This window comes from Lissotriton vulgaris, chromosome 1_1 (assembly GCF_964263255.1).
Source record: "Lissotriton vulgaris chromosome 1_1, aLisVul1.2, whole genome shotgun sequence".
NCBI lineage: Eukaryota > Metazoa > Chordata > Amphibia > Caudata > Salamandridae > Lissotriton > Lissotriton vulgaris.
The window spans coordinates 759,892,535-759,916,604 of NC_141685.1; the positions used below are offsets into that span (position 1 = coordinate 759,892,535).

The 24,070-nt window shown below is 45.0% G+C and overlaps 1 protein-coding gene across 1 annotated transcript in view; it reads left to right on the top strand.

Annotated features, from left to right (window-relative positions):
- Positions 1-24,070, top strand: part of LAMC1 (laminin subunit gamma 1) — a 343,593-nt gene that overhangs the window by 279,298 nt on the left and 40,225 nt on the right. The window contains exons 19-24 of the mRNA XM_086955666.1: positions 4,991-5,196; positions 15,154-15,233; positions 15,584-15,721; positions 16,291-16,435; positions 17,288-17,437; positions 17,667-17,781. Of these exons, the coding sequence (XP_086811792.1) occupies positions 4,991-5,196; positions 15,154-15,233; positions 15,584-15,721; positions 16,291-16,435; positions 17,288-17,437; positions 17,667-17,781 (834 nt within the window). The remainder of the gene's footprint in view (positions 1-4,990; positions 5,197-15,153; positions 15,234-15,583; positions 15,722-16,290; positions 16,436-17,287; positions 17,438-17,666; positions 17,782-24,070) is intronic.

Sequence of the window (24,070 nt, forward strand, 5' to 3'; positions counted from 1 at the left end):
AAAGACAAAACAACTATTTGTATCTTTCTCTCCCCCACACAAAGGCAATCCCATCTCTAAAGGAGGAATTGCTAGATGGATTGTAAAGTGTATTCAAATATGCTATCACAAGGCTAAACATACACTAACAGTTCCTCCTAGAGCACACTCCACTCGCAAACTAGGAGCCTCTATGGCTTTCTTAGGAAACATACCACTAGAGGACATATGCAAGGCAGCAACATGGTCTACAATACACACCTTCACTAAACACTATTGTGTTGATGTGCAAGCCAAGCAGCAAGCTGCAGTAGGCCAAGCTGTTATTAAAACACTATTTCAGTATTCTGCAACGGATACAAGAGACCACCGCTAGGGGAGACACTGCTGCACAATCGTTGCTAAATGTAGGATCTGCAGCTCATATGCCTCGAACGGAAAATGCTACTTACCAGTATGCATCTGTTCTTGGAATGTAGAGCTGCAGAATCCTACATGCCCTCCCGCCTCCCCGGGGCTTGTATCCGTTCCAGTACTCATCTTACTTAGATGCACAAGCTTGGACATCCTTTCTCTTTACTTCTACTAACTCCATCATTTCCCATCATGGCGAAAAACAATCTGAGAATGGAGAATGGAGTCGATGACCATGCGCTGTTTTGTCCAAGGGAGGAGTCACCTATCTCGTGACTACAAAGACTTCTTCCAAGAAGACGACAACCTGCAATCATCCGAGCCCAACACCAGGTGCGATCTATTGCTAGGATTCTGCAGCTCTACATGCCAAGAACAGATGCATACTGGTAAGTAGCATTTTCCTTCTTCTTGGTAGAACACAAAATGCCTTAGCCATGCCTTGTGGTACCCATAGTCCATGGGCAATGTACTATTGATCAGTTGGTGAGGGACATTTGTTTACACGTAGCCCCCCCCCCCCCCCCCCCCCCCCGCACACTACAATCTCTTCAGAAAGAAGCATCTATGGCTTTACTAGGTAACATCCCACTTGCAGACATCTGCAATGCTGCAACATGGTCTACTTTCCACACATTCACTAAGCACTACTCTTGGGGCCTTCATGCCCGACAAGTAGCCCAAGTTGGACAAAGCTTTCTTAAAACCTTATTCCAAACTTCTTCCACTGCTGTCTGCAAGCTGCATCTTTCGGGTGCATTGGTGCTGCTTTACAGTCTGTGCACGTTATCAAAGCTGCACTTCGCCAAACTGAAAATGTTACTTAGCAATCATCTTGCATCTTGCAGTGCTGTAGATTTACATGCATCCTCCCATGGATGCACGTTTATGGTGAAATGTTTAATTAGCAATATCTTTCTAAATACATTTTCTCTTCTAGTTCACAAACCCTTTACTGCTTCACATCTCTATGCCTACTTACTGTTTTGCATAGGGGTGAAACATAAGCTAAAGTGAAATGTGTTCTGGTGCATTGTGGCTTTCAGGGGCGGTATCGCAAGTTACCTCAAAACCGAAACCTCATCTTGAGAGAGAAATTATTTGCAACTCCACACCTAACATTAGATTACAGGAGTGTGCAGAGCATGTTAATTTACAGCAGTACTTGCCGCAAATAGATCATTACATTGCTTTATTACAAACTGTAAGCAGTACTTTCCTTTCTTTAAATTGTCTTTGTTTAAGAATTGATAAAACTTCCTAATTTCAGACAGCATTCACTAGAGAAAGCATTCAGATTAGCTGCTTTCTCGTTTAGCATTCTTCTAATTAAAATCTGTAATTATTGTATATGTTTAAGGGCAGACAGCAGAGTTAAGCTAGGTTTTCAAAACATCACTCAATTTCCACATAGCCCTTTTTCTGGTGATATGTGATAACATCCAGATAAAGATATCTGGGCAAAAAAATATCAGGTGAAAAACTCCTTGAAAGCATCTTGGCAAATCCAGTTGGTCTGAATTTCATTGAGTGCTGTCTCAAATATTTAAAAGAAGTCTGACACCATGTAAAAAAACGACAAACTCGCAAACCTGCATCTATTCAATAAAGAATTTTGTTATATTCAGTGTACTTGTGAGATGTGAAATAATACCTCATGCACACCAAATAAATTTGAACACTCCATAGGTGTAGAAAGGATAAAACAAATAGCTAATAAAATGAGGTGAGAGAAATATCCATTGCCCAGAGACCAGGCCTACTTGTTTATATTAGAGGTGCTCACAATAGGATATATAGGCAGCTGTGCTGTTAAGCCAGAATTAAGTTCAAGAGCAAAAGCATTGGCAAAGGAACGTAAGAAAGGGACAAAGACGTTTCCGTATCTAACTATAATTTTGCATGTGAATCTTTTCTTGATTCACATGCTGTGCATCATTCAGCGATCTAGTGGTTGGGTCTGGAATACCTTTTTTAATCAGCTTTTACTTTTTTGTAAAAAAAAACGAATTATACACCATTTGGTGCTATGTCGATCCCTTGTGACAGCAGATGTGCGTGCTGGAAGCTGTTTTTTTTGCCAACTGGTATAGAAGCATCCACTGTAGCTCTGTGGGCACCAAAAAGGATGGCCAAGGACTACAGCGGATTGTGGAGAAAATAGAGAATAGACAAACTACATAGAACATCTGTATAGTGAGAACAGAGAAAAATTACTGAAGATCACCTACCAGTAGGTGGACTACGTGGGAAACTGAGCACATGGTCAGAGAATGCACGGACAAGAGGCTAGAACTGTCAAGGGAAATAAAAAGCTTGCCCTTTAGATTCTGTCCCAAGTGCCACCATAAATTCACCTGGACGGAAATCATTCGCTATGTAACCTTTGCTTGCCTAAAGACCACAGTTTCAAAGGTTGCAGAGCATGCGCCTGGCTCCAATAGAAGATGCTAGGATCCACAGCAAAGCAGAGACCAACACATTAAGCCATTATACAGGCACAGGACAAGGGAAACTCTTTGTTGGGGGAACTCGGGTTTTTGAGCAAAGAGAACAGTTTCAGCACAGATGTGTCACAGGCAGAAGAATTCAGTGCCAAAGAGCCCTAGATAGAGCCGGATGAACCACAACAAGGTGGGAGAACACCGAAAACACCTCCGGATAAAAGTAGAAAAAAACAGTGGCACGACCTCCTCGACACAGACTCACCAGAGGGAGGGAGTCAACACATACCAGAGACCTTTTCCACTGGATGACATCACAGTGTATAATACAGTGGTAAAGAGGGCAGTGAATAAGTACTGGGTCCAACTTGGGAAGGAGAAAGCACATTTCTGCTTTCTACAACAGACTCTAGCCTCACAGAACAGCAGCAGCATACCTCCCAATGCCGCCCAGCATTCTATATCATAGAATGAATGCATTTAGAGAGCAAACTGCCTTACAATCTGTTACTCCAAGGGTGGATAAAAAATACAAACACTCATCCAAGGACCCTTTGTTTATCAGCTGGAGACTCCTCATTCACTGGTCTCCCTCTGGAACAGAGCAAGAAGATAGAGATGGTAGGATGAAAGGTGGAAAGTGGAGCAGCAACGCAGTGTAGGAATGCCAACTCCAACACCCTCTTAAACAGATACGCCACCGGCATTGGGAGGATGTGGGTGAGCTGATTAAACACCTCCAGAAGCAGTACTTAAAGAAAACTGCCACCATCAAAGAGGCGGGAAAGATCAACGCTTACACATGTCTGAAGTCTGCACTTGACCGCATATATGGCAAGCAAGCAGCTGGTCATAGGGACAACCTGCTGGTGTCGCACTTTAAGAATGAAGTACACATGAACATTATTAATACGCCCGTCACAGGAGAACACCTGTTTATTTACTGCTGTGTATCAACAACTGCCACACCGAAGGACAAGGACATAGCATAGGCCATGGGGGCACTGCAATTTCGAGGCCACCAGTGAAGAGGCAACCCCCATGAGACGGCAAACAGGAAGATGGAGCTATAGTCGGGAAGTATGCTTACTTGCACATTATATTGAACCACAGGCACAAAAGGTTTCTATGCTTCATCATAAACAAACATCATTACCATTTCAGGGTGCTTCCCTTTGAGATCAAGTCAGCGGCACCCAGAGAGTTTACAAAATGTCTAGCCACATTATTGGCATACTTAAGAAGAAAAGGAATACACATATCCCCTCATCTAGATTACTGCCCGTTGAAGGCCAGTTCCTTCTCCCAGGGCGAGAGGTGCCCACCTTGCCACCCCAGTATAGACACGCCGTAATTCAAATCAGTCTTAACCCTGCTCCTTATGGAAACAGTTCAGCCTGAACTGCCAAGCCTGGTCCTCCCTGGACCGGAGCAACCATCCCAGGGGACCAGTTTTAGGGTATCACCCCTCATTCCGTCAGGCTCTCTTGAAACCAATGGCGCAGTGAGCACGGGAGCCACTCCTGGGCATACCCTTCCTTCTTAGTGTGACAAAAGCAAAAGGAACAGCTGATGGACTGATTGCTGTGCTCACCATGCCACTGGAGTCAAGCTAGCCTGGCTGATGAGGGGTGATTGCCTGAAACCAGTCCCAGAATGCTTGTTTCCAGTCCAGGGTGAACCTGGCCTGGCAGTTCAGGCTGGACTGTTCAAATGGGGAGCATGGTCAAGACTGATTTGCATATGGCTGGGTCCATACTGGAATGCCATGGTGAACAAAAAAATGATGGATTTAGGTCTAGAGCTCTGTTCTGGGGATGAATGTTTGACATTGTGCAGCATTCCGTCCATCAATTATTATTTTTGCATTCATCATTTTTGCCCATCGTGAGTCTATCCATGTATTTGCAAGAATGATGTTGCATTGTGACACTTAAAAAAATGTTTTGTATTTGGTTAATACTGCAGTTTGGTCATTAGCCAGGTTCATGGTGCCCAGTTTATTGATGCTAGGAGGATGAGACTGATGTGGCCCTGCTGGTATTCACACTTGTGACTGGTAGGTCATACCACATGATAGCAGCACATTGTCAATTTGTTGAGCCTTCATGCCAACTTCCTTATGCTGCATGTATGTTTTTGTTTGATTCCAGATGTAGACCAGGGCCTAGTGGACCGTTTGGCTGAAATAAACAACACCTTGACGAGCCAGCTTGGGCGGCTTGAGAATATCCGTAAGACTGTGGGGGACACAGAAGACATTGCGCAAGAGGCTCGCGTCCGGGTAGAGAACACAGGGACTCTGATAGAGACGGCCCGTGAAGAGCTGGAGAGAGCAAAGGCTGCCATTGCTAATGTGGTGAGTAGTAATATATCACCAGACTATCAAACACAGTTTTGGATTCCTGCACTGTTCAGATTGTAGGCCGAATGCGGATTACTCTTTAGATTCATTGAGGGAGAACATAAATATTTAAACTCTATTCTAAATCTTTGCACACAGAACATTAACCTTAGCCTTTCCACTTCTAATTGGACTAGATTTTTCATGTCTTGCACAATTCTGTTAATTGGATAAGTGGAACAATTATTGCGTAATCACAAAGTAAATTAACCAGTCCCTAAAGGGAGGGCATTTACTAAATGCCCCAGTTTTCCAGGGGATGTTTCTTCTTGAGATGATACTTTTACATTCCTTTCAGTAGCCGTGTATAAGTGGGACGGTTTTGAATATTGTGTGGTTGGTGCTGTCTCATCAGTCATGGTTGCCATGAAAGAGATGAAGGCTGTTTTCCAGTAGAGAATTGAATTAACGATCTAGGGGTTTGTCGGCCAGGCTGCGATGTATATGACTACTATGGAGACTCGTGGGTATGCACTTTGCATGCTCAATTGTAGCTTACTGTAGTTCCTAATTATGATATCTCTAATATTAATAAATGTTTAAATTTCACAGAAAGTTCATTGGAGGCTTGAAATTTTGGCTTTCCATTTTTAAGACCAAGAAAGAATATGTGCAGCTTCAGACACACAACTGCACTGTGCCTTTCAGGCAAAACTCTGCTTAGCCAGCCGATGGGGCACTACTTTAACAAGTGGCCCTCAGGCCATCTTTCTGCTGAGTTTGTATTTTGAACACCAGATTGTCAATTGCTATACACTTCTTAATTAAAAATCTTTAGCGCTCCAGTGTATATTATTTGGTAATGCATCAAAGTGCTCTGCATAATTTTGCCAATGTTGGAAAGAAAGTTCAATTAATGGATTTGGAATGCTGTGCTCACCTATAATGTAAATGTTATAGCCAGCTTTGTTCCGGAAGTAAGTTCTCAGGTCCTGCTGGAGGTCTTCCACATTTCTGCTTTACTATTCATTGGCAGAGAGCTAGCTTTGTTATTGGAGGAAATCCCCTTTAGTGTGAATCCTGGCCCACACCAAGTGTGGCTTTTGCCCCTTTGGAGTATTGCCCCTTACTCCCATTCAGTGGTTGAGCCTGGAAGTACACCTGCCAGGAGACTGTCCACCGCTTCTTCCATTTACGGGCTGGTGCTGTTGCCATAATAGGCAACCAGCTTTAACCTAAAATTTTGTTGGAATTGTGTAGGTGCGGTCTGTGTTGCATGGGTGCACAAGATGGTGCTCTCTCTGCAGGCTCCCTTTTTGTGGTCTGGTTTGACAGCGCCGCCGTAGCCAGACAATTATGTGCTGTAAAAACACGGGTGAACCCAGCAAGTCCCTGGGACCTGGGTAATGGTTGGTACAAACAGAGTGGTCCCAGAAAGTAAATCAGTCAGAAAACACTTACAAAAATACAATGAAAATTATAGCAACATTGTTTTTAATCACAGCGTGTCATATAAAATTATTCATAAAAATAGATGCACAGTTCAATCATATACAATGCCCCTACAGGGTAGGACAGGGAAGGGAAGTGTTGGGATGGTGAGGGTATAGGAATTCTAGTACAAATCAATTGGATCTAAGTAAACCAAACATTGTAATTAAGAAACACAATGGAGAAAAATTAATCAGTCAATTATACAAACATGCCTCAAAAAAATAGAATCACAAATGATATGTCCGGGAAGAGGCTGAACAGAAGGAGTGTCGACGTTTCGACCCAAGTAGATGCAGGTATGGTTATGACCTTGCTAGAGGGTCTTCATCAGGACGGTGAAACGAGGAGGTGAGGGGCAAAGAATCTGTGGTTGTCAAAAAGACGAGGGAGGGTAGACAGTGAATCTCAGCAGAATTCAGAATGTGACTGCGTCTTTAGGTAAAGCTGTGTCTCTAGGTGCAGAGGGGACGTCCTATTTTTCAATTACACACTGTGATCAAATGGGTGAACACCTTGGCAAAATGGGGTTCGATGTAATAATCCTTTGCTGATAGAGGATGGCTATGTATTAGTGGTGGAACATACGAATTGAATGGCGGCTAATCTAATCGTGGTATACTAAGTCTGAGAGCCAGGTCTCGTGGGCGTAGAGGTAGTAGGACAACGTCATCGACGGCGACAGTGACGACGACGTCAGCCTCCGGATCGTCGTCGACTGCTACGTCGACGCCTTCCATGTCGACTAAGGTATCGCTTAGCTTAAAGACTATCTCGTCAACGATATCTGCTTAGTCGTCAGCAAAATCATCGTCGACGAAAGCTCACAGGAAATCTTCTTCGTCGTCTGTCCCGTTGACGGCAGCTTCATCAACGCCGACGACTTCGTCCATGACCTTACACGATGGTTCCGACGGTGGATCTTTCTGCAGCAACTTTGTCGACACCTCAGCCAACGACGTCGTCGTCAAGTCAACGACAGTCGACGGTGGTTCCTTCAGTGTTGCTTCATTGCCTTTGGTGCCCTTGTCTTCCACCGGGTCTGGCTCTTCCGCCGCCGACCCTTGCACCATCGTCAACGGCTAGTTGACCAGCTATCCATCCCAGATCCGCAGCCTCCCTCGCCCATTTTTGCCACTGGCTCTGAGCAGGATTCTGAATCTGACAATGATGTGGGTGATTCCTTCAGAGTGGCACGCAGTCCTTCGGATTTGATTATTAAGTGCCAGGATTGCGGTGATGATGATGACGACGACCAGCATTCTCAGGCAGAAGAACATTCTGTACAAGTTCCAACTGCGACACTGCCTTTGTCGCTCATCTCAAATCTCCAACATATGTTGGACGACTACAACCGACGTTTCCTGCCTTCTTCACAGGGTTCGCCTATTCCTCATGTGCCTGCAGCGGCTCCTGTCCCTGTTCCGCCACCAACGCCTTCTCCACAGGTTCAGAAGTCAGTGAAGATACACACTACGGTGTACGCGGTTGATGATGACGTCATTCCAGAACGGGAAGATGGAGAAGTCCACGATGAGGATGATGATGACTCCGCCACCCACATGGCAGAATGGGACGACTACCAAATCCAGACGCCTTCCCCTCCTCCGGTAGAGCCCGGGGATTCGCCTCCGGTGGACATTGCAAGTTTCCATCAGCTGATGGATAGAGCGGCCCAGCGCTTCAAGCTGTCCAGAGGGAGGACTGTTTCCTCTATAATTTTAAAAATCATCCATTCAAGCAAGTCCACACTATACCCATCAAAGACTTTATTTTGACTTAAGGGGTGAAACTCATGCAAACTCCAAATTCGCTGCCAACTCAACTGCCTCGCCTTGAGAAAAAATACAAGGTGCCCATAGGTTCTCCAGCGTGCCTTGTCGCTCATCCAAAGCCTGACTCAGTGGTCACTCAAGCTGCACAACGTCGTTCCCGTAATCCGGCATCTCCAATTTCAGCTTGTCGACTGGACGCTATTGGACGCAAATTCTCCACTATGGCATCCACTACGGTGAGGGCGGCTAATGCTTTAGCTATCTTAGGCCGCTACGACCGCCAGATGTGGTCAGACTGGTCTGCCCTGGTGAACCTCATCCCTGACGCTTCCAAGGCGGAAGCTTTAAAGATTCTGCTGGCCGGAGAGAGGACATCGGAAGAAATTATTGATTGCGCAGTTGACATTGCATGCACTGGCTTTCGTCAGCTTCCTGGGGCAGCAGTCTTCCGGAGGCAGGGTTGGTTACGGTCCACCTCTTTCCACCAGGAAGTACAAACCAAGATCCTGGATATGCCGTACGACGGTGAGTCGCTTTTTGGAGCACACATAGATGAGGCTTTGCAGTCCATTAAAAAGGACACTGATACTGCTCACTCATTGGGGACTTTACAGTTTCGAAAGCAGCCATTTCGTGGTGGACGCAGCACCTCCTCAACTTTTCGTGGAGGAAACACTCAATATCGCTCCTACCACTAGGGTAACCAACGTTACTCCTCCAACCAACAGCAGTCCACCCGACAGCAGTCGTCCAAACCCTACAGGGGAAAATCCTCATATAGAGGATCCACTCCCAAACGACAATGACTTGTGTATCCCCCCAGTGTTAGAGGTCGAATCTCTGTTCTTTTCTCAGTGGTCCTCCATCACCTTGGACCCCTGGGTTCTGGACATTGTGGCAAAGGGCCATGCTCTAGAGTTCATCAAGATTCCTCCTCCCACGTCACCGTCTGGCCCGCTTCCTCCCCACCTCAAGGAGCTTTTTCCATCAAGTTAGTCTTTAAATTCAGAAAGGTGCAGTCGAAGTGGTTCCCAAGTCTCAGAGGGGAAAGGGTTTCTATTCCAGTTTCTTCTTAATACTCAAGAAGACGGGAGATTGGCGACCGATTCTGGATTTGCGAGCGCTCAACAGGTACCTCAAGAGCCAATCCTTCTGCATGCTTACCCTAGTGGAGATCCTGCGTCTTCTCTCCATGGGCGTGTTCATGACCACCATCGACCTTCAGGATGCTTACTTCCATGTTCCAATTCTTCAAAAGCATCGGAAGTACTTGCGCTTCCGGGTGGGACGGAGAGACTTCCAGTTCAAGGTGTTGCCCTTCGGCCTCCGGTCCGCCCCTCGTGTCTTCACGAAAGTATTTGCTCCGGTAGTGGCTTACCTGCATCTCCAAGGCGTCCAAATCTTTCCATATCTAAACGACTTCCTCCTCAAGTCAGTCTCGCAGACAGCTGCTTCAACACACTCGTCTTTGTCAGGACGTGTTTCGATCTCTCGGCCTAGCCATCAATGCCGACAAGTCTCAGGTCGAACTGGCTCCCCGCAGGAATTTTCTGGGAGCTACTTTAGACACAATGCTTGCAAAGGCATTCGTGTCCCAAGTGCGTCAACAAAAGATCCTCCGCTTGGTGTCTGATTCGGGCAAGACTGTCCGTTTCAGTCCGGATCTTAAAGTCATTTCTGGGGATGGCATCGTCTTGTATTGCACTGATCCCGCTCTCCAATGGTAGGCGCAACAGTCCAACCTTGCGACAGGAACTTCTTTCCTCTCCACCACTCCAAAACTCACTCTCACAACTAACTCCTCATTAGAAGGCTGGGGTGCTCACCTTTAAGGCCTCTCAATCAAGAGCAAATGGTCTCTGCTTTAACGTTCCTGGCACATCAACAGGCTGGAGTTGATGGCAATTTTTCTGGCACTCAAGTCGTTCCTTCCTGTGATTCAAGGGGAATCGTTGCTCATTCAGACGGACAATACCACCAGTATGCACTGTCAACAAGCAGGGCGGAACCAGGTCTCCACTCTTGTCTTGGCTGGCTCAGTCAATCTGGGATTGGGCAATCCGTAATCAAGTTACCCTGGCGGCGGTGCATCTGCCGGGCGTCTCCAACATCCTAGCGGATTCCCTTAGCAGGTCCAATTCATCGACACATGAGTGGGAGTTGCATCAACCAACTCTCGACCTCGTTTTTCAACGATGGGGTCGTCCGTCTCTGGATCTCTTTGCAACCCCGGAGAACCGGAAATGCGCATCTTACGCAAGTTGTCATCCCCACCAAGGGTCGTGCGGAAATGCCCTTTTGATGAATTGGTGCGATCTATTCGCCTACGCTTTTCCTCCGATTCCGTTGGTGCCTCGTGTGCTGTGGAAGATGCGGAGGCAGCCCTGCCACATTCCCCTGATCGCCCCCAGATGGCCCCGACAGGCGTGGTTCTCGGAGTTGCTCCTTCTGTCCCAGTGCGAGCCCATCCTCCTCCATCCTCGACCGGACCTCCTCACAATGGACAATGGTCAGATTTGCCATCCGAACCCCTCCTCTCTACAATTGTCGGCCTGGAACCTGAGCACCTTGAATTTGCGCTTTTAAATATCTCGCCGGAATGCAGAGACATTCTCGCTCAGGCCAGAGCCCCGTCTACCATTAAGACTTACAAGCTCAAATGGAAGAAGTTCTGCCATTTGTGCGTGGCTACTAATATCCATCCTATCCATTCCACTCCGGAGCAGCTACGTCCGTTCTTTTTGCACCTGGCTCAATCAGGGCTTTCCCATGCTACTTTGAGAGTTTTCTTGGCGGCAATCTCTCGTTTCCGGCAGGATGGCTCCTCCTCTCTCTGCTCTTCCAGAGTTATTTGTCAGTTTTTCAAAGGACTGTTCCGGAAGTTCCCACCTCTTCGGCATCCTCCTCCCACTTGGCATCTCAATGTCGTCTTAGCCCAGCTAATGAAGGCGCCAGTCGAGCCTATCCATAGGGCGGACTTAAAGTTTATTACCTGGAAGGTAGCTCTTCTCCTTGCTCTGACATCTCGTCGCGTGATTGATCTTCACGCTTTCACTGTTAAACCTCCTTTTCTCCAATTCAAGCCTGACTGTGTGGTGCTTCGCACCAACTCAACTTTCCTGCCGAAGGTGCCTACGGATTTCCAACTAAATGAACCTGTTTTCTTAAAGACTTTATTTACCAATCCTCAATCTCCGGCAGAGCAGCGATTGCTCTCTTTGGACATCAAACGATGCCTTAAAATTTACCTCAGTAGGACAGCCCCTTTTCACCGTTCCGATCAGCTGTTCATGGACTATGGACACATGCGTAAAGGGCGCCCTGTTATCAAGCCAACTATTCCACGTTTGATTTCTTCAGCCATTGTCTTCTGCCATCAACAAGCCTGCAAGCCTCTACAATCTTCAGTGAGGGCTCATTCCACCGGGGCGATGTCATCCTCTACCGCCCTGTTTGCTGGTGTGCCGCTTCATCAGATCTGCCGAACAGCCACGTGGTCCAACAGGCACACGTTCATGAAGCACTACTGCCTGGATGCCATCAAAGAGGCGGATACAGCAGTGGGGCAGGCAGTACTTCGTCATCTTTTTAACTAAGGTGAGCCTCTGTCTTCCCTCTTCCTCTATGGTTTTATATGATTGCTATCAGTACTTACATGACTGTATTATTATTGTCTCATTGGTTTCTTCATGCTGTTACATAGCAATCGGGCCTCTTCGGCTGTTACTGCTCTCTATTCTATTCAAGCATGTGAATCTATAAAAGACACCCTGATACTGGAGAAGAACAATTGTTACTTACTTGTAAACTGGTGGTTCTCCAGTATTGGTGTCTTTCATAGATTCACATGCGACCCACCCACCTCCCCTCAGAGGCTCGCTTCTCCTCATCGACTCTTTTGTCACTCTTGTGCTACGAAAATCTGAGGGTCTGAGCTTTGAGGAGAAGGTTCTGGAAGGGTGCTGGCGCCTGATTGGCTGTAGTTTGGACTGACATAATGACAGGAATATGTTACAAGTGTTTTTTTCTCTACCATGTATTCCTATGTAGGAATTGATTTTGAGTATTTATTATGTACTTTCTAGTATTATTTCATGTGTTATGTATTTACATACATATGTTATTGGTATGTTATTGCCATTTTATTTACCGTGGGACTCCCACTTCGACGACGGGGAATTTTCAAGCATGTGAATCTATGAAAAACACCAATACTGGAGAACCACCTGTTTACAGGTAAGTAACAATTGTTCATCTTGTAGGTTGACAGCTTGTCTCCTGAATGCCATGAATTTCTGAAGATCTGAGACTGGCCCTGTAGAGACATATTTCACAAGAAATATGGTGACCTCGTCAGCAATCTGCAATGGTGTGCTGCTTGAGGACATTTGCTGAGCAGCAACATGGAGAAATAAGCATACCATCACAAAGTAGTATTGCTTGGAGGCAGTAGCGGACAAAGAGACAACGTTGGGGCAATGTGTTCTTCGACATCTTTTCAAAAAAGGTAAGCTTATCTATTTTATCCTCTAGCTCTTATATGTATATATCTAAATTGTTAATACTGCTTGCTCTTCTGAATCAAGCATGTGAATCTATGAAGGATACAATGCTAGAGAAGAAAGTTTACTGTAACTGCACTTCCCCTCCCCTTTATCTCGTGTCTGCCCCTAGCAGCCAAAGTCCTGGAAAAAGCCATTATCTCAGAGCTCACAGAATACCTAGACACTAACAATCTCTTCGACTCAATGCAACATGGCTTTCGATTGGGCTACTCCACAGAGTCTGCATTAATCATGGCCACTGAGGAAATACGATGGCAAATTGGCAGGGGTGGTAGAGCTATCCTGATCCTTCCTGACCTATCAGCCGCGTTCGATACAGTTAATCATACTGTACTTAAGCGACGGCTGGAGGCAGTGGGAATTGGAGGCACCGCACTCACCCTTCTCACCTCTTTCCTCTCAGCTAGAGAACAGAGGTTGTACTGGGACACCCTGGAATCTGGCAAATGTTCTCTTCCTGGGAGAGTGCCACAAGGGTCAGCACTTCTCCAACGTTGTTTAACATATATGTAACCCCATTGGCCAAACTAATCAGGGACCATGGCTTCTCAATAGTATCGTATGCTGACGATACTCAAATTATTATCTCCATTTCATCAATGACCGATTCGGTGGCAGACAGATTTATTAGCTGTCTTGGCCACATCATGAAATGGATACATTAGAACTATTTAAAATTAAACACAAACAAGACCGAGGTCATGGAATTTGGAAATGATCCTCCTATCTGGACCCAATCATGGTGGCCAGCAGCGGCAGGAGTCTGCCCTCTCCCTGCTACCAAAGTGAGAAACCTTGGTTTCTTATGTGATGCCCAGCTAAACTTCTCAGAGCAGATCAATCAGTTGACATCAGCCTGTTACTTCCTTTTAAAAATGCTATGCAAAATCCTACCTTTTCTACCTAATGAAGCTGAGGAAAATGATTGTGGTGGCTCTTATTCTATCTTGCCTAGGTTATTGTAACGCCCTGTACCTAGGCGTTGACAAATGACAGTTGTCTAAACTTCAAACCCTACAGAACACGGCTGCACACACCCTGCTAGCATGCCAAAATATAGTCCTATTTCTGGTGCCATTAGAAATCTGCATTGGCTTCCAGTAAAACAACAAACTGAGTTTAAGGCACTTTGCCTGGTTCATAAAACCCTATATGCGGGGGGCCTAATGACTACTGCAGCCTATTCCAATGGCCTGCCCTCGCCGGATGTTAAGATCTGCCAGTAAAGCTTTGGTCTATGTCCCTAGAGTTAAGAAGACCAGATGGGGAGGCAGATGTTGCTCTTTCCTGGCATCTAAGCTCTGGAATGCACTTCCACTCAATATTAGGCTTTTATCATCCAGGTCCCAGTTTAGGAGCCAGGTTTTAACCTGGCTTTTCCCTCCCAATAGTGATCAAGCACCTCCTGACTTAAGCATCTTCTTGCTTCCTCCAGATCCAAGATGCCTCAGCATTCGTGCGCTTTATAAGCCTCTCACTTACTTACTTATCATGGTCATCTTTCATAGATTCACAAGCTTTCTGCCCTTCTCTCCAAATAAAGTCTCACCTCAAACATTTCATTTCTTTTTATAATCCACCTGTGTTAAGAAATCTGAGGTGTGAAGACCTCTGAGAGGGGTGAGACAAGGAACACCTCTACCTCACTGGCTGAAGTTTAGGCCTTTTACAATTAAGTCAATGTGCTAATAAAGGGGCACTGTTTGGCCTAGCTCGCCAGGCAGTGCCTTGCACTACTAGGTTATTGTTACAGAGAGACTTTCACTTCGGGGAATAATTCATACATGAGAACATATGAAAGATACCAACTCTGGAGAACTGCATTAACGGGTAAGTAGCTTTTTTCATTTGGCTAGTTGTGCCATTCCCAACATGACATGAGTCTGCTGCAGCTCGTGCTACTTATAGAAGGTTCCAAAATGTATTGTGGAGGTTATAGACGTTCTTAAAGTACCTCCTTTCTGCCCTCTCACCTTTACTCCTCATTCCCATTTGTATATCGACAACACATGATTCACTTAATAGTTTACAGAATAAAGAGGCTACTTAGTGTCTAACATTTCTGAAAATGACCTACCAATATGGTGATGCCTGGAGGAGAGTGTTCATATTCTGAGCATATATTGTTTTATGTCTTTTAGTCAATCACGTCACCAGAATCTCCCAGTGATCCCAATAACATGACTCAACTAGCAGAGGAAGCACGGAGGCTCGCTGATAGGTAAGATCAATGAGGCAGGCACTGAAGCGTAGTGTTATCCTTGAATGTAACGAAAGTGAATAATTCAGTCCATAAAGCACCACAGAGCTTGATATATGGTAACTTGGTTGCATTATTTGTAAGCTACAGCTGACGTGCACTGATCTATGAAATCGCCCTGCTCTAGTACACATCACTAGTTAGGTGCTGCTTCGCGAAACCTTGGTGTGCAGGCCTTAACTGTCTGTTGTACATTGCTATGAGCATAACTGTGCTACTTGAACATGCAGTCTCTGTACAGTATATTCTGTGATGAAACAAAGAAAACAGTTTGACGTGTGAGGCTAATGAAACATTCATTCTACTTTCAGACACAGACAAGAGGCACGAGATATTGAGCGTGTTGCTAAGGAAGCCAATGACACATCCACAGAGGCGTATAAGCTGTTGCTGAAGGCACTTGCTGCAGAGAACCAAACTTCCATCGAAATTGAAGAGCTCACCAGGAAGTGAGTCTTCTGCCAGTTTTATTGCCATGTTGTAGGTTTTCTATTCCCATGCTTCTTTTGCACTTAGCTGAAAACTCCATCTTGCTTCAAACATACCAAGCCAAAACAGTTTGCTTAAACTTGAAATCCTCCACTGTTCGCACCGAATAATCTGTCACCTAAAGATCTGTTTCCCTTATTAACCCCTTCGATGCTGATTACGAGCTCAGCTCGTCATCCGCCACGGGGGGGGTCATGTGCGGATGACGAGCTGAGCTCGTCATCTAACTCGGCTTTTGGAAAAAAGCTGCGTAGGGGAAAAATAACTGCCGCAGCGATGCGGTTTATGCTTTTTCTTTCTTTTTTTCTAGTCTGTACTGCCCTTTCCTGTTGTGGCCCACTCCATTCTTAGACTTCACACCCCTCAATGCTTTAGTAATGTATTCATCCTAAGGAACAAACCTAGCCTCATTTGTCAGGACTACTAATGTTTGTAATCTGGAAATATTACAAAGAGTAACTCTCCTTCTAATAAATTTGTGTGTTTTTATTTTATTATAGCTGATGGTATGCTCTGATTTTTCTGTTAGGTACAATCAAGCAAAAAACATTTCACGGGATTTGGAGAAGCAAGCTAATAAAGTGCATGCTGAGGCTGAAGAAGCTGGCAACAAGGCTCTGGAGATTTATGCTAATTTGACCAGCCTACCTGTTGTAGATACGAAAGTGTTGGAGGTAAAACTCTTGTTTTGACAGCATGGGCTAGAAGTTTCTTGGCTTGCTCACCCTTTTATACCTCATAGTTGTCGAAAGCTTCCAAATGGCAGTTTCTCGATTGCCATGGGGTCAGTGGGTCTATAATGTCAAAGGATATCCCATTCATGGTGGAGGTTGGGAAACATACTGTTTGTATCTGTGTTGTTCAAGATACACATGCTCTGCTTACTACTGCAATCTAGTGTTGGGCTGAGATGTTTGCATTTTGTTTTTCTTTGAAGAAGTTCAGAGTCGCAGGTTGCATTTTAACTTCATTCTAAGTGGCAAATGTGCATGGGCACCAACATGTTAGATTGTTTTCCACACAGTGGGTGAGGGTGTATATGGAGTGGCAAGTGAAAGCAGCATTGTGTACCGTGCACTGAAAGCTATGAATAGATAATTACAATGTAAGTATGGTGTTTTACATCTCATTCGTTAGGGATATCCTCATCAACCTATTCATAAGTTTTCCAAAGTCTATCTCCCTCTATGGCAATCTGCCAGCTCTCCGTTGGATGACTTTAATTGTCTACCACATCAGTACTGTTCTTGGTTCTCAGCTGCCCTTTCAGTGATCCACTAAGAATATTACAAAGTCCCCTATGTACCGTTTACTGTCCTAACTTTTACTAGATACAAATAATCATAAGACAACTCTAACCTCGCCTCTTAGGAATTGACTTCTAGAGGGAGCCATCTTGTGTGGCCCCTGGCATGCCTACCCCAATGAGAGCTTTTCATACACTAAACTGATTTGTTTTGGAATCGTACTGCACTCTATACATTCTATAAGTTCCTGAATGTGTACTCCTTTCTCTTGACATGCAGAATGAGGCAAACAAGATCAAGAAGGAGGCAGATGACTTGGATCAGCTGATTACCAGGAAGCTTAAAGATTATGATGAGTTGAGAGAGGATATGAAGGGGAAAGAACTGGAAGTGAAAAATCTTCTGGAGAAAGGAAAGACTGAGCAGCAGGTAAGTGTTTTGTTTTATTATTTTTGTTTTCTTAGATTTGTTTCTCTGACATATATTTAAGTTTAAAAACAATTCCAAGCTTTCATGTAGCACCCTTTGAAACTACCCATGGCCTTTATTTAACCTCCTGCCACACAGTCTCAAAGGATGAGACATCTTGCAGTGCATGCACTGAGAAAATCTCAGGAGTGTCCGGTTGTCTGCAATGACATCTTTTATCTGGTTTCAGACTGCAGATCAGTTGCTGGCTCGAGCAGATGCTGCCAAGGCACTTGCAGAAGAGGCTGCAAAGAAAGGAAAGGCTACCCTTCAAGAGGCCCGTGATATTCTTAACAACCTGAGAGGTATGGAAATAATGCTTAGAAAGGGAAAGCTTGTGCCCCTTAAATGAGAGATTAAGCAGGATTTATTTACCCTATCGGAAGGCATTTTTTCAGACATCGTGTGGGTAGATTCATAATGGTTTGGAACTTTGCAAACAGATTTAAAAAGTAACTTACTTGCTCACAAGTGAAGTGTCCCCAGTGCTCTTAGGCAGAGCATCCTCTCTAGATTTTTGTTTCTGCGATCTGGATTGCAGATATAACAGTGGCTTGGTGTGGCAAGGGGGACTCAGTAGTCAAGTGTGGGGTTTATTTCAAATGTAGCTTGTCATGATTTGTCTCTTCAAACAGTTTTTGACACATGAGTGTTTTATGTTGATGGATGACCCCCACCTCGCCCCCCCCCCCCTCTGGATTGCAGATATAACAGTGGCTTGGTGTGGCAAGGGGGACTCAGTAGTCAAGTGTGGGGTTTATTTCAAATGTAGCTTGTCATGATTTTTCTCTTCAAACAGTTTTTGACACATGAGTGTTTTATGTTGATGGATGACCCCCACCTCGTCCCCCCCCCGTCCCCCCCCATCCCACATTGATATAGGGTACTGAATAAAATGTGTATGCAGCTATCCCAGGACACAACCATCTTGAGGTTGAACACGAGGCAAATCAGTTGTGATTGTAGGGGTTACAAACTGAGATACTACAACACTGAAGGGAAAAATATTGGCCCAGAAGAGCCATAAGGAAAGTTATAAATTAGTCTGTGATGATAAACCACATTTCTTTACTTTGAGGTATTGGAGCTTGAAGATTGGTTGCATTCTGTGGTGCTTGTATACCTAGCTTCTGATCCCATTAAATAGGGAAAAGTGTGCACATGATCAAGGAAACCATGTTTGAAAATGTGTTCTGGGTGGCAGCTGTGAATTAGTGTCCTGGTGTCGGGGTTACCATAGCTGCATAGAGTTTAATGAAACACAGTTCAAAAGTGCTGAATCCAAAGACCCAACTTATCTCACAAAATGTGTAAAGTTTTCAAAGAGAATAAAAGCTTGAGTGGGCCAACACCAATAAAGCAAAACTGGTTGGCCGCTGTCAAGATTTTGAGTTACCAGGGGCAAACACTGGGCCCACTTCAAAATTCCATTCTAGTAGTTGGAATATTGAGCTGGTGTCCAGTTGTGCCCTCCACACACACTGTAATTACCATGACAGTAAGCACTAGAGAGATGTTTCAAGCAGTTCTGGGTAAAGATGAGCCACAGTCAACGGGGCACGAGCACAACACCCAGCCAGGGTGAGCAAGAAAAACTTCAGTCACTCTGGACTTTAATAAGGGCAGAAATCAAACTGTAAGGGCCTAACTTCTTATGGATATTACGTTGTGCACATCCCTTTCAGTTTGACATTCCCAAAGTATATGACTGTATCTGGAAACTTAAAATAGCTCTCATGTGCCAGTAAATGACTCCACAGCTCTGGCTCGGCTCCAGTATCCAACATAACATCACAGTCACACAGAGTGCCATACTGGCATCCATTATTTTTCATCGCTCAACACGGAGATCTGGAGTTGTTCTCTTGGAAATGTTTTTCAATAAATAGTTTTTTTGCAATTTTAAATAAAAATAATATATCCCCCCAAATTGTAAGGGTGTTATCAGTGCTACTTGTGTGGCAGGCAGAGGAAGTTCAGTGACCCACAAATTGTCTGCTTATGGTGTGTGGGCTCCAAACCTGAATCCTAAGTGTTGAGAAGTGTGGCTGTATGCACACAAAGATCATAAAGGAGCGGGAACCAAAATGTCAGTGCTCAAGACGAACACCGGGGTAGGGGGTGTCATTCCGCCTCCAGGTCCCACTCTGGCTCATCGTAGGCTTGCACTTCCTTTAAACGAGCCTCCCCGAATAAAAGATGAAGTCCTCCAAAAGAGTGTACAAGAGTGACTCTTCACTTTCCTGACTAGTTTCCCGCTCTACATCTTGGATTCAGCAACTTCATATCCCGGTGTCTATTTTGATTGACTTGATGGAGAGAACGTTGATGCCTGATTCCAAGCCAGCGCAGATTCTGGGCGCAAAAGCTTTGGACTGCGTCTTGCTTTCCTGACCCCTGAAACCTTCCCCCTGCAAATTGCGGCCTTCAGGAAGTAAGTCTGCTCAGATTCCCTCTTCTGCCCCTCATGGCCCCCAAGGCGCCTTCATTGCCCCCAATTAGGCACTTCCACCAGCTCAAACTGCACACCTGCTGTGACACCTCATGAAGTCATTCTAGCCGAAACAAATCCTCTACTCTCCCTTGGACCAAGTGAATTCAGTGACTAGGTCCGTGGGCTATACCATACTCTTCCACCACCACACTTTGATATGCTCTGCTGGGTTATCGTGTGACCAGGCAACCATTATCGACATACCCTTCGAAGCATGTCTTTTCAGCAAGAAAGTTTACCCCATCAATAGTACTGCCAGTTCAGGGGATATTTCTGAGAAGTGCTCTCACCAGTGCCAGTGCTTGCAGCCTGTGCAGCAGCCCAATGAGCTCTTTTGAAGCTACTTGCGGCATGGCGGTTCGAGACGCCGTTGTGGACAGCAGCAACAGTCCTCCTCTTCCTGCCCAAACCACTTCTATCTGCCCTTGAATGGGGCAATTGCGTAATCATTTGTCTTGCTTGCAGGGCTTCACATCACACTATTGAGTCCTGAAAGTTGTCTGGCAAGGCTAAACCGGGTATAAACCGGTATATAAACCAGGTTGAGCTTTGGTTGATCTGACTTTCCCTTGAGGCATTCCTGTCATCCAGACGCATTTAATGGCTGCCAGTCATGACTGATAAGAGCCCCAATGTGGTGCACCTATGAACACTGTGTTGTGGCGATAGTACCCCCTGTGTCTGTAGGCACTCAGGTGATGGGCTCAGGCTCACAATGTATTGCTGGTTATGAACCATCTGATGTACTTGCTGAACATGTGGTCTGATGACTTATTGCCATTTTACTGACGGAGTGCCTCTTTCATATTCAAGCAGTCCATTCTGTCTTGAGGGTATTAGACACTCTTTTAGTGGACCTTTTTGCCACTGTTATAACAAGTGGTGCCCAGAGTTCTGCACCTCGGGGTTCTTCTGCAGGGTGCCCTGGGAGACTCGTTCCTGGGACTTCAATTTGCTCTACACATTTTCTCCAATGCTTCTCTTTACTCAGGCTTTGAGGAAGATCAATCAGGATTGTGTGCATTTGATCTTAGTAGTGCTGGAGTGATCTTGAAGGGAGTGGTTCTCTGATCTGCTCTGCCTGTCCATGCCCTTCTCTGCTCTTAGGGGCATGGGCACTTTTGACAGTCAGTTCCTATCATCTGCCTGTTGAGGTGGTGTATGTAATCTTCTTAACCCGTCACCTCGGGCCAAAATATTTTTTCAATTCTATTAGTCCTATTTTGTTTCCTGTTGGGCTGAGAAGAAATTCAGCCTCTTCAAGACGTGCTTATCTGATGTGTTGGGCCCTTTCTTTGGCCTTGCAAGGCTTTTAACTGTCGTTTTGACTTTTCTTTGTGTACCATAGCAGGTATTTTTGTTTAAACCTATATGTACACATTTAACTAGTTTGACTTACTTGTTTGCCCTTTCTCCCTTTGTTATGCCTCAGTGGGACTGTAACTTGTTGCACAGGTTATTTGCTTGAGCCTTTGCAAAGTTGGTCTTTGTGGTTCCTTCTTTAATGACTGTTCTTGATTGCGCTTACCTCGGCTCAGTGACTTGGTGAGATGTAGGCTATCAGTTCATTCTCCTTTTACCTTATTTTTCTGGGCACCTGGTTCCTAGGATCAAGGTTTAATTGTCTAATTTTTCACTGCATTACTCTCACTGTCTACCTGACCTCTAGTCCCACTAAAAAGGAAGGACTACACTTACCTGAATCCTCACTTAGAGAAAGTATAGAACGTGTTCAAAAGACACAAATTATATTCAGGTAGATGTTGAGGCAGACTTACTAATTGTTTCGAAAATGAGTAATATTGCCATGTATTCTGTATCTATGGGACCTCCACCAGCCAAAGAGTGTAAGAGGTGGAGGTAGTGGATAGGAAGATGGCCAGAGCATCTGCCACTCAATGGCAGATATCAACTCCAGCGCTCCTCTAAAGAGGCAAGGACCCCCCACACTGGAAGGACGTGTTAGATCCTATGTCACACCTTCCAGAGGAATATCACAAGAGTGCTATAAAAATTGTTGAACCAGGCAAGAACATAGCCAACTCATACCTAAAATCTGCCTTAGACTCGGCATATACTGCAAGCAGACTTACCACTGGCACAGTCCAGAGTCTGCATGCCTAGTTGCACATCTCCGGGTTCAAACCAGAGGTGCAGGCAAATATTGTAGATATGCCCCTCATAGGAAACCACCTGTTTGGTACATGTTTAGGACAAACTCTTGAGGCAGTGAAGGCAGCAAACGTCTACCAAAGCCACAAAGACTCTCCTTTTTAAAAGGGGGATCTGACATGAGGGTGAGGGTAGGCCAGCCTATGGTACACCGGTCCAAAGGCAAATCACAGGGAGTCTATTCTTGTAGCCCACTTTTGAGGCAAAGTAAAACCAAGATACTACTGCAGAGGAGCTGCTTCAGACTCATCCAAGTCAATCATTCATGACCCCTCCCTTATTTACCCCTCCCACTCCCAACCCCCAGCACACGCACGCAGCAACTGTAAGGGAGGATAAAGGCCAATTACCAGAGACAAATGAGTGTTCAACATATTAAGTCTTCTATTGTATAGACTTTGAACAGAAACTTCAGAAAAGACCACTAAATCACCGGTTATACAAGAAAGAATTGCAAATCCTACAAGCAGAAGTGTTAACTGCTGCTGAAGAATGCCATAGACATTGTCCCTCTCAAAAAAAGAAATGTATGTGTATACTTTGATTTATTCCTAGTACCCAGGCAAGACTTGACTGCGACTTATCCCAGATCGAGGTTTGTGAGCAGGTTTTAAAAAATGCAATGCTTCCAAATGACAACCTTGCAAGAGGTAATACCGCTGCTAGAAAGGGCATCCCTATAAACCCTGTTTAGATTTCGTAGGTTCATGAAGGGAGTCCTTTACCAAGTAAAAATCCTACCCTTAGGCATAAAATCCACAGTCAGGTTCTTCACTAAAACACTTGTGGTAGGAACAGCGCATCTTATACGATTGACTGGTTATGGTGAGATAGCCACAGAAATGGTCTCCCAGACTTCAAGAAGAGTACAACAATGCTAAATCAGTCACACCTTTATGAGACCAGGATTGTTTATCACCAGTGCAACCCTAATAGCAGATCTCTTATGTCAGTGTATGAGGTGTAATTTACAGTTTGCTGCAACAGTACTGTTGTACTGGTATACGTGTTGGCCAGAAATTTTATCTATGAATTTGCAGAACTAAATAATACCCCATCAAACAATAGGTTGGCACTCCTTAACCGCATCGCTGCGGAGGTGATTTTTCCGCTACGCGGCTTTTTTGTAAAAGCCGCGTTAGATGACGAGCTCAGCTCGTCATCCGCACACGCCCCCCGTGGCTGATGACGAGCTGAGCTCGTCATCATCGAAGGGGTTAACTTACCTGTCTACCGAAAGTAGTTTACTTAATTGGGTTGTTTACAATCTGTGGATTGTAAACAGAAGATTTAGCTTGAGAATGATTGTATTTCAGGGTTCTGTAGCCAAAATGTGTGGTGGTGTAATTATCTTAGAAAAAGCCATGTTTTAAACTGTCTTCTGATGTGTATGCACCTGGATGCTTCGAGTTCTGACTAGTAGTTTGTTCCAGACCTTGGGGGATTGTACTGAGAAAGGAGTGCCTCCTACACATGTCTTATAGTAAGGTGGGATAAGTGGTGCAACCCTGGAGTGCAGTGTCCTGTTTAGTTTATATTGCTTGAATTTAGCTCATCGGTTTAGCAATACATTTCATTGGAGGCTCTGTGGGTAATGCACAGGTCCTTGATTATTGCTGTTCTAGCTATAGGTAGCATGTGGAGTGATTGCTATACTGGAGTCATGTGTTTTCTTGGGTGAAGGCAGTGAAGAAGTCTTGCAGCAAAATGTTGTATGGTATTATGATGAATGCTGGTACGCCAAGGTATAGGCTATTGGCATAGTCCGGCTTGGACATTGAAGTTGAGTATGGCTTGCAGTTTCTGTTGGTGTCCACATTAGGGGAGTGTGCAATGTAGTGTTTCCACTGCGTAGAAAGGCACTCTGACATTGTTAACATGTAGTATCAAACATAGGTCTGAATCCATGGTTACCAATAGGTTTCTGA